Source organism: Rhodamnia argentea, chromosome 7, assembly GCF_020921035.1.
Source record: "Rhodamnia argentea isolate NSW1041297 chromosome 7, ASM2092103v1, whole genome shotgun sequence".
Taxonomy (NCBI): Eukaryota; Viridiplantae; Streptophyta; class Magnoliopsida; order Myrtales; family Myrtaceae; genus Rhodamnia; species Rhodamnia argentea.
The window spans coordinates 10,832,144-10,850,652 of NC_063156.1; the positions used below are offsets into that span (position 1 = coordinate 10,832,144).

At 40.4% G+C, this 18,509-nt stretch overlaps 2 protein-coding genes across 3 annotated transcripts; both read right to left on the minus strand.

The window, feature by feature from the left end:
• Window positions 1-240: 240 nt before the first annotated feature.
• LOC115737719 (putative calcium-transporting ATPase 11, plasma membrane-type) lies at window positions 241-10,391 on the minus strand. Of its 2 annotated transcripts, XM_048282426.1 has the most exons (8): window positions 10,107-10,244; window positions 6,073-6,152; window positions 4,266-4,320; window positions 2,211-4,162; window positions 1,961-2,119; window positions 1,443-1,614; window positions 1,035-1,333; window positions 241-784 (listed from the first exon to the last, which is right to left on the minus strand). In XM_048282426.1, the coding sequence occupies exons 2-8, from the start codon at window positions 6,082-6,084 to the stop codon at window positions 464-466; spliced, it is 2,970 nt and encodes a 989-aa protein (XP_048138383.1). In that variant the 5' UTR covers window positions 6,085-6,152; window positions 10,107-10,244; the 3' UTR covers window positions 241-463. The 2 variants fall into 2 exon arrangements, with proteins under 2 accessions (XP_048138383.1, XP_030525872.1); XM_030670012.2 differs by lacking the exon at window positions 6,073-6,152 and having other exon boundaries at window positions 10,107-10,391.
• A 4,451-nt stretch (window positions 10,392-14,842) lies between these two features.
• On the minus strand, window positions 14,843-18,265 carry LOC115737724. The gene is made up of 3 exons (XM_030670021.2): window positions 18,025-18,265; window positions 17,098-17,429; window positions 14,843-15,291 (listed from the first exon to the last, which is right to left on the minus strand). Exons 1-3 carry the CDS (start codon window positions 18,136-18,138, stop codon window positions 15,126-15,128), a joined length of 612 nt encoding a protein of 203 aa, XP_030525881.1. The 5' UTR covers window positions 18,139-18,265; the 3' UTR covers window positions 14,843-15,125.
• Between the last annotated feature and the right edge of the window lie 244 nt (window positions 18,266-18,509).

Sequence of the window (18,509 nt, forward strand, 5' to 3'; positions counted from 1 at the left end):
TCTCTTCAGATATAACACCAGCGTGTTTCAGCTCACTCAGATTGCTGATGCTTGGCCTGTGATACTGATATAAACCTTGTGAACGGTGATAAATTGGATATCTTTTTGAGGATCAAGAAATTGTATGTGAGATTTGAATAAACCAGTCCTAATTTAGTTTGTTAGTGACATTAACAATGCAGTGGAAATAATTTGATCGAGCCAGGGAGCTGAGCCTGGAAATGTGAAATGCAAGCAATGTGAAAGAAATCGGGGTATCCCCGCGAAACATCAAAACTTTGGGTTCGAGAACGAGCAAACCCTTAGGAAAAACTGACTGGTTAAGTTAGAAAATCCAAAACGAAGTAAAAAAGGATGTATCCTGTAGAAGCTACGTCCCTAAATCTCCTAATGCTCTCTTATTCCTTCTCAACTTTCATGATCTGAGTTAGTCATTGAAAATGCCTTTGGCTCTCCATCGCGTTCAAGCCAGTTCTGGACCGGAAGGCAGCGGCTCATACCCGTCGTGATGCTCATGTCCATCTTGAGGCTTTGGTGCATCTTGTCCAACAGGGATGCACTTGATAAGAGCTCCTAAAGGCAAGCTCACTGAGCCAAGCAAGACGCATAGCACCCACAGTTGCCAGCTTAGTGGCACAGTGCTCGCGAAAGTGCCGAGGAACTCCACCAAGATTGCTTGGAATACAACTGTGGAAACTATGATGACGAGGAATATCCAGCTGCTGAAGATGCCCCGGAATATGTTTATCTTCTCTATGTCTCTGCTGTTTATTTCGTTAAATACCTGAAAAGAGGTCAGCACTTTCTGCCATCAGTGACAATTCTGAGATTATCAGAGATTCAAGCGAAATCTTCTTGTATGCATATTTACACAAAAGGAAGGTGCAGAGGAAGCACCTGTGCCGACCATAATTGAGAAGCATAATAAAACAGTAAAGAATTGATCTAAAACACACATGACTTAACAATAACCATGCCATGTTGTTGGTATGGTTCATGATGGTCTAAATATAGCCAAAATGAGAAAGATGTACCTGGCAGAAAACAAATGTGTTGAAAATCACAGTATCCAGGACTTCAGTAGCATCTGAACCATGAAGTCCAAGTAAACTCTTCCCATCAAAATTGAGAGCTCCAAGGACAGCTAGTTGATAAATGCTCTGACCAATTATATTTCTCCACATGGCCCTTGTTATGAAGCTGGTACCCCGTCCTACCGGTCGTCTATTCATCAATTCATCCTTTGGCGGCTCTGTGGCCAATGCCAGTGCACCCAGGGTGTCCATTATCATGTTGACCCAGAGTAACTGCACAGCCGTGAGTGGGGCAGATCCTGAAAAGCATAAATATAGACTATTTAATCAAAGTGCTTATAATCGATGTTACTGTTTTAGTACTTCAAAGAAGTTCCAGATAAGCAAGCTAATCCGCCAACAGCGCACCTGAAATGCATGCTGAGACAAAGTCTATCACTAAAGCAACCACATTCACTGTTAACTGGAACTGCACAAACTTCTGAATGTTTATATATACTGCACGTCCCCATTTGGCCACATTCACAATGGTTGTGAAATTGTCATTCATTATTATGACATCGGCACTTTCTTTGGCAACCTGAAGAATCAAATGAAAATTCACTCTGAGGACAGGAGGAAACAAAATTTGGTGCGTCAACATCATCCCCTAGACCATGTTCTTAGCGAACCAACAATGGGAATATGGCGCTCCACAGAAGAACATGAAGAAAATTGCGGCAACAAGCAATGTTCCTAATACAGTAAGAAGCATAGAAGCAAACGCTTAGATGTATGAATGAAGAGATATGTAAATCATCCGGTAATCTGTTTTGCAGTTTGGAACATTATGTATCCCAAGGTTTTTTTAGTATGCACACATGCAGGCACGCACATGCATGCACAGGCAGATACAAATATGTCCAGTATAGACTAGCAGCACACACCTCTGTGCCAGCTATGCCCATAGCAAGTCCAATGTCTGCCTCTTTCAAAGCAGGAGCATCATTGGTCCCATCACCAGTCACAGCAACAACCTCATTGAGCTCTTTCCTGAGAATGGTGACCAAGGTGTGCTTGTCCAAAGGCAAAGACCGCGCCATTACCTGCACCCGGAGTCAGCATTTAGCAAAAGCAAGCATCTCCAACATCAGTCGATGGTCACATCAGATGCCATCGAGAGTTTTATTTACGTACCTGAATCCTTGGAATGATTTCCTTCTTCTCTTCTAGGGACTTGCCACGGAAATCCAGTCCGTCTATAGCAATACCACCCTCTGTGAGGATTCCACATTCTTTAGCTATAGCCATAGCAGTATGAATATTGTCCCCAGTTACCATACGAACAGTAATGCCAGCTGTTAAACAAGTTTTAACTGCTTCTTTGACTCCAGGGCGTACGGGATCTTTAATTCCAACTATTGTTATCAGGGTATACCCACTCTCAGGAATGTTTCCAGAAGTGTCATCTACGTCTTTAAATGCCAAGCAAAGTGTCCTCAGTGCTTCTCTTGCAAAACCATTAATAACATCAGTCATATTTTTAACCTGCTCTTCAGACATGGAAGCAAAATTGCCTTCCTTGTCAACAATCTTGTCACACATTCCAAGAACAATTTCTGATGCACCTTTGCAGAAAGCCCTTGCCATGCCATCTGGTCGAGCCACCAGCACAGACATTTTCTTCCTTACTGAACTGAAAGGCTCAACCTTTAGTGTCTTAGTGTCCCAGCGGTGTGCCGCAAAATCACCACCCAAAAGCAATCCAAACTCCAAAAGTGCTGATTCTGTGGGTGTTCCCAAAATTGATTGCTTACCATCTTTACCCTTGACAACTTCAGAACTTGTATTTAGAAGAATTGCCTGCAAAAGGATGGCTAAAACTTCTTCAGATGTTTCTGATTTCAAGATATCTTTACCCTCAGCTCCCTTCATGTCCGTAGCTTTACCAGTAAACCATATCTTATCAACAACCATGTGGTTTGTGGTCAACGTTCCAGTCTTATCAGTGCATATGCAACTAGCAGAACCCATTGTCTCACAGGCTGAGAGGTGTCTCACAAGTGCCCAGTCATTCATTAGCTTCTTCATAGCAAAGGCAAGGCTTAGTGTCACTGCCAGAGGCAGTCCCTCTGGCACAGCAACGACAATTATAGTAACTGCGATAGCAAAATAATCAACAAGCGTCAAAGCATCAGTAGAAGACCAGCTAGTTAATTCATGTTTTAATGCTTTCTCCACCAAGAATCGTACTGCCAGCACCATAAAGGTGAGCACTGCGAAGCCCAAACCAATCTTACCAATGATTGTGGCGACCCCATTCAGCTTTACTTGTAGTGGTGTCTCATCTTCTCCACCCTCACCCAATGTTTCCATCAACTTTCCCCACTCGGTCCTCATGCCAACCGTTGTCACCAACATTTTTCCCGAACCATCTTGCACTTTAGTTCCGGAAAGAAGAAAAGGCTTTTCCTTGTAAACATTGACTGGCTCACTCTCACCTGACAGGCTTGACTCATCAATTAGAAGGCTGTACCCCGTTATAAAAAGACCATCTGCTGGAACTAGGTCTCCAATGGATAAATGAACAATATCTCCAACAACCAGGTCATAGATGGACACTTTTTCTCTTTTCCCATCCCTTGTAACCTGAACAAATACTTTCTTTTTCTCCCGATCCAAATCCCTGAATTGCAAGGACTGCTTATAGTCACTAATTGCTGTTACAATGACCACCAGAAATATACTAAGTAATATTCCTAGTCCGTCATACATTCCCTTTGGCCATCCTTCTGTACCAATCCCAACACCTATAGAAACCACAGCACAAACCATAAGAATAATGAGTGTCAGATCGTGCAGGGCTTCCCATACAAATTTTAGAAAGGATCTTGCAGGTTTCTCCGTGAATCGATTAAAGCCGTAGATCCTTTGCCTGACAGATATTGAAGATTTTGAGGATGGGTCTTCTGTGCAGATACCCTCATCAAGAGAGGCCGACACTTTACTTGCAATCCCTTGAACTCCACCATGAAGTTTCAAGCGCTTTATATCGTGCCCCCGTGCAATAGAGGCGAGTTCTTCTGGGTCAATACCAAAACCTGCTTCTCTGATTTCATCAGAGAGCTTGTATTCAGGCAGGCCGCCAGCTTCAGAAGATCACAGTATTGTTAACAGAATGACCAGAGAATTGGTTCAAGAAGGTTAAGTGAAAAACAACCTCTCTATAGAAATTCAAATGCTAAGTTTTACCATCAATGAACTGTAAAGCTGCTTTCTGAACATAAAGTGCAACTCGTATCTTTTCCTGGTTCAGGAAGAAAAAGCATTGAAATGTCAAATTGTTAATCCTAACTGTCGATCTTGTTAAGAAGAAGGTAATGATAATAAATAAACTAAGTCTTAATCGAAGTGAAATGCAGTAGGGTAGTGATAGCTCAACATTATAATAAAATCTCCTGCATCTGCCAAAAATGCGTGCTAACCCAGTAACAGTCTTACAATTGTTAGAATGCACGGGCAACCAGCGAACCGTTAGGAGACCTGTAGGACAAATAGAGAGAAATTTGAATAGCTAGTCCCTGACATTCCTTCCGTCTTTAAGGGTCCGTGGATTCTTTTGTCTTAGTATTTTCTTTTAGTGTTGATTATGAAAGAGAATCAACAAATGCAGCATGGTTTATCATGGCAGAAGTTTTCGATACTCGAACAAAAAAATGTGACTTTCTTTCATTTTCGATGTCTCCACTGCTACATCCAACACACCGAAAATCCAATCAGTGAGGTACTTATTGTTCTACGCATTTTCTTCTAGCAAGTACAAAAGGGGATAAAGACTGACTCTTTTCTAGTCTCCAAAGAGATACAACGACTGCAAAACTAAATACAGATTTCCACTGATTCATTTGGACGAAAATTCTCCATGCATCAGCAATTGCTTGCGTTTTCCCAGCCTTTGTTAGTATCCAAAGAATTTGGAAAGAGAAAACAAGTGAAAAATTGTTTCATCAGGAGGAACATTGGGAAAGATATTTAGAAAATCATCGGTCTATATTCTGAAATACTTCGAAAAGATTTACTAGGACTTGGCATTTAGAATTCTTACAAACTGTTACAGGAACGTGACGCATCCAAAAACGACATTCAAGAAGGAATCCCCGTATAAATTAAGGATTGTTTATTTTACTGAAAGCTTACTATCGCTAGAAAATAATTTCAAAAAATTCAATCGTTGAAAATGAAATCGACTAAAAGCAGCCTTCTATGGTTAAAAATGATGTGTATTGATTACAACTGGAAACAAAATTTTTCATTTTCTCTGCGATACATCTAAGTAATAAGAGTTTACAAAGACATCTAAGCAACAAGAGTCAAAGAAACTGGGAAAGAAATCACAAAATTGTATTTGTGAAATATTGCACATGATAGTTTCTGCAACGCACACAAACGTGAGCGTTAATAAAGTATATCTCAGAGATGGTACACAGAATTTGTGAAAAAAGTGATAAGACTTACCCGGGAAAAAAATTGATGAGTCAGAGAGCTGAGAAGATAGGAAATAAATCAAGAGGGACCTTTCCTTTTCACTTGCACGGACAATGAGAAAATAGGAAAAATAATTTCCATTTTGCAAAAAGGAAAGCCATTTTCCATGAACTAAAGTAATTTTCTATCATCCAAAGTTCCATGCATCCTCCTAGTCCTTCATTTGTACTATCTTTAAATTAATTCCGATATATTCAAGATTTGAACTGGGACTCATCCCCAAGAAAATGATGGGAATAGTGAATTTGGTTCCATGTTCACACATTTTGAAGGAAAACCAAGAGCTCGGATATACAACAAAACCTTTTGTGACCACTAATTAATGGATACTTTGTATTTAATTGAAATTATTTGTATACCCAAAGAAAACCACTATCACTGAAAATGCTAAATGGAATAATTGAGTTAAGCTATTTAATGGACTTAGGATATACTTGTTTGTCCAATGAAAAGCATGAACTGGAAAATGAGGTGTACTTTGAAGGTCTAGCTCATTATTGTTCATGAGAAGAACTTTCTCAGGCATTCCTGCCTTTCCATGCTTGTCATATGCCTCTCAGGATCACTCAGGACTTGATGGGCCTCCCCGAGCATCTTTACACACACCAAATTCACAATGACTAAAATTACATATATCTAAAAAGTAAGGCTGGATAACATACTGATCTCAGAAAAAGCTTCAAAGCTACATAACATGTGAAATTTTCTTAAGATGAATGCGGAAAATTATATTCATGAGCAATACTTTTTTTCAATCTGAGTGATTCACTTTCAGATTATTCTGCTTCAGAAATCTACTTTTTCCTTCCAAAATTGCTTGCTTGGGGGCTCCAAATATTCAACTAGTCCATCCAAGAAAGCTGAAGCAACTCATCGTCGTCAACATAAATTGTAGTTTTGCGTGCAAACTCATGCTCATTATACTTGCTCAAGAAAACAAAAGACATAATCAAACTGACCTGGAAATTCGTTGTTGCAATTGGATCTCCAGGGTTCTTATCTGGATGAACCAATCGCGCCTAAAAGACAATGCATAAACTATATTCAAGTAAATAAATTGATCGCATTCACATAAACGTATTCCCAAGATTTCACTTAAAAGCAGCATTCCTTTCTTCTTAGCCAATGACATTGGAAAGTTCATTTTGAAGCTTGTTCCGACCAAAAAAGTGGGGAAAAAAAAGAATTTCGGCAGGAGCTTCAAATGGAATGAAATGGACTTTTCAATGTGATTGGCTATGAAGAAAGAAATGTTGCTTTAAGTGAAGTTAGAATTGGTTGGTTGTACCTTGGTTACTTCAGCTTTCGCAATTTCGAAGGTGAAAGTAGATTTTTGAAGTAGAATAATCCGAAAGTCAATCGCTCAGATTGAAAAAAAATGTTCTTCATGGATATAGTTTTTTGGATTTAGCATAACAGCATTTCACATGTTATGTAGCTCAGAAGCTTTCTCTGAGACCACCATACTATCTAGCCTTACTTTTTAGCTATATATAGTTTTATTCGCTGTGCATTTGATTTTTAGCTATATATAGTTTTATTCGCTGTGTATTTGATGTCTGTGAAGATGTTCGGGGAGGCCTATCAAGCCCTGAGTGATCCTCAGAAGCGTGAGGCATCTGACAAGCATGGAAAGGCATAAATGCCTGAGTAAGTTCTTCTCATGAAGAATAATGAGCTAGACCTTCAAAGTACAAATCATTTTCTAGCACATGCTTTTCATTGGATAAACAAGTATATCCTAAGTCCATTAAATAGCTTACTCAAAGTATTCACTAAGTAGTGGTCACAAAAGGGTTTGCTGTATATCTTAGCTCTTGGTTATATTGGGTGCACACTCTAGTTGAAATGTATCCAATCACGCCTGGGCGTGACAATCGTCATACAAAGCATCTAATAATTAGGAGACCAAACTTTCAGAAAAAGAAAAAAAAAAACAACTAATCAAACACCAGCACTGATTCTCAGTTCGAAAGTGTTTTTACATCGCAAATCCTCTGCTCTACTGGCTGATAATAGACCCTAAAAGGCGAGAGCTAATAAAGCAGCCAAAGATATCCTCAAATGAATGAGACAACATGCTTGGCAAAGAGCCAAAGACTCAACTATTTCAATCCAATTTGGACGGGGGACCTCTGGGCTTTGGACCCGCTATGATATATTCACATGGATCATAGATGAGTCCAAGCAAAAGATATCTAGCACCAACACAATTTCAGCACTACCAGGCAATTTGTCCACCAAGTTAAACAAAAAAAAATGTTTAGAATCCTGCATAGTTTTAAAGAGTCTAGAAGAACCAACAAAATCGAGAGCCCGTGACGTCCTGAACGCTCAAAAAAGGCGGCATGGGCATCTTTCATCTTCATCCTTGATTTTTCTAGGAATACTCTACGACATGGACGTATGACCACCATTTTCATTGCAGTCTTTGTCCGGGTTATGGCCAAGGCAACGTCGAGGAAGTTTCGTGGGTCGCAAGTGGCTTCTGTATTTATTGGGCTCCTTGTCGTTTTACATCAGCTCTATAAATGAGTCTCTTCCAAATCTAGAATTTTTTTTTTATAAAGGAGTCTCTTCCAAATCTAGAATTCGGAGGTCAGTTTGGCTCCCATTAATTCGTTAAAACAAAGGACTACTAGTTTCAGAAGCACCCATAATGGTAGGGGAAACATTGCATCCCCACCCTCCATCCTTGTTTATGGGGGGGAAAATATTTTGGAGGGTGGGGATGGGGCATGTCACCTGCCTTTATGGCAGGGAATCCAGAGGCCACAAGCACATGGCTCGTCGGTCTCCTTTAATTAGCACTATATTGACCAGGGCAAGAGTTTAAAAAAGGTTCCTGGCGTCTGAATTGGTCCTAGTCATTCTTGCTTCCGCTTAAGGAAAGAGTTCAATAAAAAAAAAATCCAAGCAAAACAAGTGCCAATGGGTCCCACCACTCAAATTTAAAACATGGGTTTTGTCAATGGTTCCGTAATGGGCAGGGGTTGTCACCCGTCAAAACATAATTAAACATACATCACATTCTTTAATTATCAAAGCACCATCGGCAGCAACTAAGAATATTCGTTGGCATACAAGCGAGCGCTCGCAGCTTGCACTCTTAAAAAAGAGAACTTTCGTAGTTTCACGGAACAAACATGTTTTTGGGAAAATTTATGAAAAAAAATCATTTTGATGTTATTTTTACACAAAGTGAAAATTAACTAAGAAGATTTTCCGGAACAGAACAGGCCTAAAAGTTCAGAGTACGTCCTGATTTGGTGGGGACCACGTTCAAATGTGTCCCACATCAAAGAGTGGGGCCCTTCGGGATATGGGTTTTTGCTCCTAAGTAATCTGGTAATTTGGTCCGATGGTACGAGTCGGGCAATGCACGCAAGTTTGCGCGACTAGAGCGCGTCATTCCTGCGTGGTAAGTTTTATATGAATATTTGACCCAGAGACAAAAAGTGTGAATAAACATACAAAATCTTCTTTGTGGACTCCACGTTTGAAGCCGGAATGGGGGACTCTTGACTTTCGATTGGAGGCCACCGGCATATCATTCAGGAGCGACAGCATGGGAAAACAAAAAAGGGGCGAAAAAATTGTTGATGTAAGAATCTATAAGAAACTTATGAAATCGACGATGTTTTTAGATGTTTAACCATTCTTTATTTGTGCCGCGAGAGAAAAAAATAAATTAAAAAGTATGTAAAATGTCCCGAGATGCTCGATAACAAGATCTATGGAAAACAAAAAAAGTTTGTAGTGTAAAAAGTGATTTTGTTAACGAGTATCTATAAGAACTTTGCGAAAGGTCGTTGAAAGAAAGTTCGTCCTTCGTGTGATTGGCGTTTGGAACATTCGTGGCTACGAATTATAAAAGCCAAACATTGATTTCGGTATTATTCTTCTTTTTTTGGGTGTTCTCATAGGCATTGCCGAGTTGTCTTCAAGGGGAATTGTCTTATGGGAAACCCCGTCCTTTTCGAGTAGTGTGGCGATGGCAGTAGAAACGCTAGCAAACACGGCGCAAGGAGACATGGAAAACCCCAGGGAAAGTCGAGGATCGACGCTGTTAGCCTGTTGCCAACAGACAAATTGTCGCCTCGGTTCTGCCCGATCAGTTTTGGAGATTCAAAGGAACTGAATCCCCCACCCAAAAAGAGGAGAGAGAGAGACAGAGAGAATCGAAAGGATTAAAGCATTGTCGAGATCACAGTCGGATCAAGCGTTCAGAGGTTTTGATGAAATTGGAGAGAAGATGGAGACGAAATTGGAGGTGAAAACCGGCGATTCTCCTGTCCTCGCCTCGTCGCCGTTAAAATTTCTAATCGAACAGCTGTCTCTCTCTCTCTCTCAGCTAATCTGTTTACTGCCATGATTAACGCGCAACGCAAAACCGTCTCAGCTAAACCTTCGCCTGTTATCAGAAACCGCAATCGCGTCGTCGATTGGCGCGGTTTCACCAGCGTCCACCATTGACCGGAGAAAACTGACCATGCACATCGCGAGGAAGGCAAAAACTGAGAGAGACAGACAGACAGACAGACAGACCTGGATGCTGCGCCGCTTCTTCTCGGCCTCGGAACGCTTGGCGAGATCGGCGACCATGCGGAAACGCCGCCGGCGGTTCTTCACGATGGTGACGGCCGCCCGCCATCGCCTCTGAGCCTCCACCGAGGGGTTCTTCGGATCGACGTCGAAGTCCTTCAGCAGCTTCTCCATTTGCGGGCCTCCGGCACTGGCAACGGAGGATTCCTCCTTTGCTCTCTGACTCAATACGCGCAAACGGTAGTGGGGAGGGGGACGGCGCAGAGCTATCAGGAAGCCTAGAGTCTAGAGAGGCTGGCAAAGTCCGAGACGGGATTCTCACGTTGATCTCGATTTCCTTCCTTGTATATATAGGAGGAAAGTCATAAAACTCTAAAAAAAAAAAAAAAAAAAAAAAAAAAAAAAAAACATCCGATTCTTTGAGCCCTTAAATTTTCAAAAATTACAAACAAGTTGTAAAACTTGTAAAATTGATGCAATCAAGTCATTCCATTAACTCCATCCGACTTGATAAATGAAAAATGCTAACAAGTTTTAGGAATTGGCTGCACCAACTTGATAAGTTTTAGGATATGATTATACCAACTTGATAAGTTTTAAGATTTAATTGCATTTTTTGAAAGTTTTATGACCTAATTGCATTTTTATGATAATTTTTAGAACTAGATTACACTTTTGAATGCTTTAGGATTCAAATATATTTTCGTACACTTATCTGGACAGCACGCGGTATATACAGGATCACTTATGACACTTCTTGAATTCTTCTTAATACTAAAATAGTTCATTTTTAAATTAATTAAATAAAATGGAAAGAGAAAACAATGCATTAAAAGCTGAATTTCATTAAAAATGTCTCCGTTACTTTATAAAAAAAAAATTGTCGGACTTTAAATTGCTGAGTGGCAAAATAATAATTTAAAAAAAAAATATGCCGGTCCTTATATGAACAATTAATACTTTGAAAATCAAATATTTCTTCGCGAAACGTATTTAACAGGTGTTTCAGAGACGCTTCTTGATAGACTCTTCAAAATTACAGTATCCATGATATGATAGTTCTTTGCTTTTTAAGTCAAGTCGATCACCATGGAGACTTTCGTGCAATTATTAAGTGAAAAAGTTGAAGTGGTCCCCACTTAAATGGCTTGACAATTGAGTGGGACCGCGTTGTAAAAAAGAAAAGAAATTTCCCTCACGTCAGTTTTTTGCATTAGGGATGTCTTGTAATTTTTTTTTAAATAAATAGTGTCTATTTCTAGATTTTATGAGATGATTATTTAAAGAAACGTATATTAATGCACAATCAAAATCAAAGGAAGATATTCGCATAATCTCCAGGGATACCGAAAATCAACAAAAATATCCTAATTATCTCTGATGTAGGAAAATATCCTAAAGAATTATTCTAATTATCTTTAACAAGTATCATAACTATTTTTTTGGATCATTTAAGTGACACGTTGGTGAAAATTTGTTCACTTGAGCATCTAATCCGAGTTGGATATGTTTGTCCGAATGGGTCATTGGAGGTACTCAAGTAAACAAATTTTAACCGATGTGACCCTCGGTTGAAAGATCATTAACCTATGTGGCACTCAAATGATTGAGGAAAAAAAAAGTCACGAACTCAAGTGAGTGTCGTACCAAAATTATGGCACATATGCTTTTCTCCGATGTGTTTGAAGGAGCATCCAAAGGATCGGCACAGATGGCTAGGAATAGAGACCATCAATCTTGTCAAAGTAAGGATTTTCCAAGAAATTATGAAAGGAAAATCATACAGAGACCCTAAAAGTTGCTCAAATAAGGATTTAGAATATAAAAACAAAAGGAAAAATCAAGTTTTCAAATATTTTTGCACCTTCATGATAGTCATAAGTGTTTCGTGAACCTAAGGGATTACTCGAATGGTATGCGTGTTCGCTCTTCTCACGCATGGTGTAAATTCAAATCACCACATGTATGTATTCTCTTAGGACACTTTCAGGTTTACAAATTTGTGTGCCTCCAGTATTATGCAATGCGTGCAGAAGAGGGTACTATCAAATTCCGAACACCCGTTGAGATGGAAAAGCAAAAGGAAAAAATAGTTTGAAACCTTTCCGTTTTTCAAAATTTTCATGACTATCATGGAGGAGAATTACTAAAAAACAAGTTCTTAACCTATTACAATTGTGATAATTAAGTCCTAAACCTTTTTTACCAATGCAGTCTTAAACATTTTATATTTGTGCCGGTTTAGTCTATTTGGCCGATCGGCACCGACATAACCAATCTTAAAAAAAGATTCTAATATTTTTTTTTTATTTTTGATTTTCCCTTTTTTCTTTCTTTTCTCTTTCTCTTTTTTTTTTTCTTCCTTCTTCCTCCAGTAGACCGCCGAGCCCAGCAATCGGCTAGAGGCTAGCTAGCTGGAGGGGAGGGCCAACGAGGAGTTTGCTTGTCCTTGGCAAGGCACAAACTCACCGACATTGGGCTTGGCGGCCGACTAGAGGAAGAAGGAAGAAAAATGTTTAGTATTGTATTGACAAAAAAAAATTAGAATTGAATTGACAATATTAAAGTATGATGAGAATTTTTTTGGTGATTTTCTCCCGGTTCACACCTAGCACGAACGCGGTTTTGGCCTTTTCTTACTTTTGACTTTTGATTTTCTCATTTTTTTCGAAACTTTGGTCATTGTAATTTTGAAGTAATGTTAAAAAATGAGCGGAAAAGAAAACGCAAAAATAAATAAAACCGAAGTCTCACATAGACACATATTCTATCTTCATAGATCCTGCGAAAGACGGCCGTTTTGACCAATTTTATGTACTTCAATTTTTCATCAACTTTTTTACTCCTAAAATACGGTAAAATCATTTTCAGTAAAAAAAAAAAAAAATTCGCAAACTAATTTTTTGTATTATTCATATCATTTCCCCCCCATTCATGCAATTTAGATATTATTTCTCAGTCGATATTCGTTTGAATTTTCTCAAAACGAAAGTTCTTTTAGCACACGAAAGTTCTTTTTTTTTGTCGACGATTGTGTCACGCATGTGCGAATGCGTAGCTCATAGAAAGAGACTTTTCCGCCTGACTAGGGCTATTTAAATTATAAAGAAAATCGTGTCATGACTCACTAATTAATGAATAAATTAATAAATTAGATCTGGACTTGCTGAAATGGTGCTCGTAGTCCTCGAATCTTTCCCCTTATGTTTAATGCTGCCCTGAAACTTCTTTCTTATTTAGTGTCGCTTTCCTGAATTCTTAAAATTTAGCTCGACATAATCCTTGATGGATTACCGTCGTACGTTGGGTTGCACCGAGTTAATAGTGATCGAGCGAGAGTAGCTAGCGGCGCAGATTGCGGCGCAGATTGCTAGCTCAATTCTCGAAATGAATGCAAGGGTTTGCGCCGCTTATGTTCATTTTGCCTTTTGTCCTTCTTCCTTTCTCCGCCGGTGCCGCTTTAATTTGACCATGTCGATCCCGCTATGCCTTGCGTCCATTAGCACCGTCGCCATGTCTCTCTCTCTCTCTCTCTTTTTCTGTGTCTGGTCGACCTCTGATGGCGGTCATGATCACGAAGGAAGGCCATGCGACCTCAGGCAGTGCATGTGCGCCGCCAGTGGAGCGGAGCGGGGGAGACATGTCTATGGCGGCGGTGGAGGGTTACAACCGCAGAGGCAGCTGAGGATATCAAGAGGATGTTAATTCCCGCGACCAAAAGGCCAAGCATTTCCGTTGTTGGAAGATGAACGAGAGGGATAAAGAGTGGTCCAGTCTTTCGAATGGGGCCCCATTTACTCGAGTTTAAAAAAGAAACTCAACGGCCATGGCAAGCAAAAGGAAAGGTTCATGGATCACGTCGAGCGATGGAAGAAAATTCAAGGTCAATCGATTTTAATATCCGTTATCCTTTAAAATAAACTGGTTCGGGATCGGATCGAGCTATGGTACGGTTTGATTCGTTCTCGAATGTCTGGACCAGCTCTGAATCTCGATCGAAGCTCGTATCGCATCGTTTTAGTGTCTTATTGTTTCTTGCACGTGTATCTCCTGTGGGTGACCGTCCCCACGAATGAATCTTTGGGAAAAGAAGCTCAAAAAGAGCAGATTCGCTCTTGCCTTTTTCAGCGATGATCTTCAATAGTTAAGAATGCAAAACTGAACCTCTTACGCGAGCTTTACACATCGACGATGCCTCACCATGCTTCCGCTACTGATTTGCACTGGGATAGGGTATCTTTACATTTGCTTCGGGTACCCAACTGGAAAGAGCGATGCGTAAACGATTCGGCTTGATCTCGATCTGGCCTGGACCATCAGAGCCTTCGGATGTATGGTGTTTGGTGGCATATTTCAGTTCAGTCACGCAATGCATGAACACTACTTTTAGAAGGTTGAAGTCAATCCCTTCCAAGGGAGTGAAGAATTGAAGGCCGTAATGATGATGAGCGAACCCGTTAAGGTTATTTCAACCCGCTGCTTAACGGGGATCACTGCATAAAGCAAGGTCATCTACCACCCAATTACGCTCCGGAACCGTCGGTGCTTTTTTACCGATTCGATTTGAAGATCAGAAAGTTTCCTCATGCCTCTTTGACATTCAAACTAACCATCGGGCTGAGACGAAGAAGAATTGCCTCACCTTTTAGCCTGAATATTTGCCAATGCCATAAGAGCCGGTCGCTATGACCGGTGTCATGATCAAACAGACTTCCAGTGCAGCGAACCCAATCTCGACAATGTTCCTCATCAACCAGATTTCAGTTTCAATGCAAACCAATACTGCTAGGTAAGTAAACGCTATCTTAGCTGCTTCACATTTAGCTTCTATTTGCCAAAAGAAAATTTGCACACTCCACTTCAGTTAACTGACAAAAACAGTCAGATAAGAGCAGAAAGAGAAACTGATGGAGCCAACATATGCCGTTTGATTTAAAAAGTTTAGTATTTCTGTGGGTGAGTTGAGAGAAAAATAGAGAAAGAACTGTAAGACAGAATAAATGTTCTATCAATTGCCTAAAGTCATACGTTGGTAGCCAACATGCTCTCGAGTTTTTGCAACCAGCTTACATACTGATTTTGCTCCTTCCTATGCAAGTATGAGAGAAGGAAGTCGGTGAGGCCTCTTCCAATTCCTTTTGCCACAAGGTACTCCTTGAGTTTGTCCTGCAAATGATGGTCTAATGTGCTGTGGACCGCAAACATGATATTAGGAGAATAGCCACATTGAGAGCAATAAAAGGGAACAACAGATTTAAACAGAATTAAGCGAATACAGATAATTAAAATGTATGGTGAGGGTTTCTAACTCGATCAATCTGGGAAGATGGGAAGATATTAACCTAAACTAGAAACGTTAGGCGATAGAGTTTTCACACAGTCACAACTTCGTTTTCCATGGTAGTGTGATATAAAAATACCAGACTAACGACTTTTCACCAATCCAGTTTGGCATAGACATTCCACTAAGAAATTTCCGTTTTGCAAAAGACAGCTGAGGTTGCTGCAAACTCCCATCTCAGAAAGATCCTAGAACAAGTGGGACATCCTTGGCAAAGAAAGAGATAAAGCGTTCCAACTTTGAAACTTAAGGCAATCAAAAAACAGGTCTCCTACTGAAGTCCCAAGCCAACTGTCTCGCATAGCACCTTAAAGAGACAACAAAACGCAACAACACTAGCACAAGCACACACAGAACATCTATTGCTTCCAAATAGCGTATACAATTATTTTGAGCTTTCTAATAACTGGTCCCGATCCAAGAAGCCAATTGCCCTAAAAGAGCGTTCAATTATTCGTAAGCAAGTCTTTACTAAGTATTACATGTAAAATTCTTATGCACCCTATCTTGGAATTTGATAATCACAACTCACAACCACCTTTCACTGCTCATCATCCGCATCAGTCCACGTGAAACATGTATAGCCCAAGTGCTCTGAAGTCACGGCCCCTCAAGAGTCAAGACCATGGTGCAAGTGATGCACACTACAAGAGACCTCAACATGACATAAGTCCATGCCTCCAAAACCATGTGAAACATAATGGACTAAATCCTTCCCAAATTCAAAAGGACAGACTCAGAAGTATTTGATAATTGAAGAGGAGATTTCTTCTCACTAAATTCTGCATCCCAGTCTTATTCCAACTACACGGGACTTGAGGTGGGTTTCGCTTGCACATTTTTCTTCCAAAAGTTAGTTCTTTTCTCACCTTATAAGTAAGATGAACCGTTTTTCTCTACACAACTATACCTTGAAATATAACACTTATCTAGTCAAACAAAGCTTCGCAATTACACATACCAGAAGAATGGAAAATCCACAACCCCATAAAGGGAAAAGTCAAGTTAAAGGATTTTAGCAGGCTACATCATAGTTAAGCTGGCTTCATATAAAGATTCCAACTGTATTGAAGATGAACATGAAGTTTGCAAGATATTAACTATGTTCAAGTCGTCTCAGAAAACCAGTGTAGCAGAAGCTAGTCCCAACAGAAATAGACAAAGAATTCTGAAATTGAGAAAATCCAAGAGCAACAACATCGCAATCATTATAAACAAGAAATGGCCATAAAGGCATTTCGACAAGCAAGTCTACATGAGTCTCTTACAGTTTAAAGATCTGAAAACATGCAAAAGAAAACATTTCTAAAACAAAGACCAACCAGAACTCCAGTATCCAATTTGCACTACGGTTCAGAGAACATAAGTTTTCTCGCTTCCCATACTGCATGCGCCACATTCCAACAACTCTCTATCATACACATTAAATTTCGAATAGGACAACTGACTATTCTCTATAGAAGTAGCAGTCACCACCTTCTTAGGAATACATAATCATGCCAGCAAAAAACCTATGGAGTTTGTATTGATTTTTTCATTCCTTTCTACTCCCATTTAAATCCAGACTCCTACAGCGAAGCTTTTATGTCAGACCAACCCATTTGTTGCAAGAATGCAAAGAGCAACCGAAAACTGGAGACTAAACCATTTTACCTGAACAAAGGGCCTTTGTAGAGCGAATGATGCAATAACGCAGGTGATGGGAGATAGTAGGCACCGCGTAAGTGTAATTCAGACCCACTATCAGTTCCACTGCATACACCGCAATCAAACTGTAAGATGGAGTTGAAGCCTGGCTTTTTGAAACAGACCTTCATTAGAACTTCCCTGGGAAACATGCCCTCTCCACCATACATTTGTGGACCCAACAATGCCGAAACAGCAACTTCCTCACCGGATTCACATTTTCTCCTCAAAAGCACATCTTCAGATTCCGGTGCATCCCAGTCAACCACAAAATCCCCAAGATCACCAATTTGGTCATTCTAAGACATCAATCATGTTAATACGAGCTAAGAAAAAGCTTTTGCAGTGTTTAGGCCCCAAGAAGGGCAACCAGAACAAAGTCATAAAGCTTTCTATGGCGACTGAAATGAAGAAGGAAAGAGCTTTGGCATGGAAATAGATAGTCAATTTTAGCTTCTGCCCTACACGTGCTTAGGACATGGCACAAACAGCACTAGCAGTAGCTTTTTTCGGGTACTTGTAATGCCAAGGCTATATCATCTTTTAGCTCCACATGAAGAACCTGTACAAACGCTATGATGAGCTCAAAAATGGGTCTTTCACCAGTATACAATCTTCAACTAGTACACTACTACTAACAATCTTCCTGTCATTGACGGGCTGATATCAACCTTAGCTACGCCACAAGCAAAACCGATCCTGACTGACGAACAAAATCCAAAAAAACTGCGCCTCGCTCAATCTATGACTCGGGACAGCTAGTCTCCTATGTACAATCGGCACTCGAATTGAAGCCACCCACCAAAAGTTAATCGAAGAAAAACTGCCAGGTAACGAATATAAACCCCAATCCAGTGAATGAGCTCGAGAAAGACTCGATTGAAGAGAGCGAACCTGAAAGCGATTGGACGAGAGCTCGTGGGCGATCTCAGAACGCAAGACCGTGAGCAATCCAAGATCCACAATAGCTTTTTGTCCCTGGCGGAGGACAGAGTTCAGTCTCTGCATCTTCTTCTTCTATCGGGTGCAAGCCCAATGCAACGGGAACAGAACAGGGTAGCACACTGCCCTTTTGGCTCGATAGCGATGAGCAGACAACATGCGACGCGACTGACTCACGGGCAGTTGCATATGCACATTCATGTTGAAGTGTTTGACAACTATTTGTCGGAGCCCATCTGAGAAATACCGAAAAGGCTTTAAAGTCCAAGACCTTTGTTTTAAGGCCACTACCCAACAGCATTGGGCTGGTCAAGCCAGAATCGCAGGGTCGATGTGAGATCCGGAGAATCAAGGGTCGCCGAGGCTCTCGGCACTTGGCCGGTGCCTAGGGCCGCGTGACTCTCGTGCTCAATTTCTAGCCCAAATCGACGGAGTCA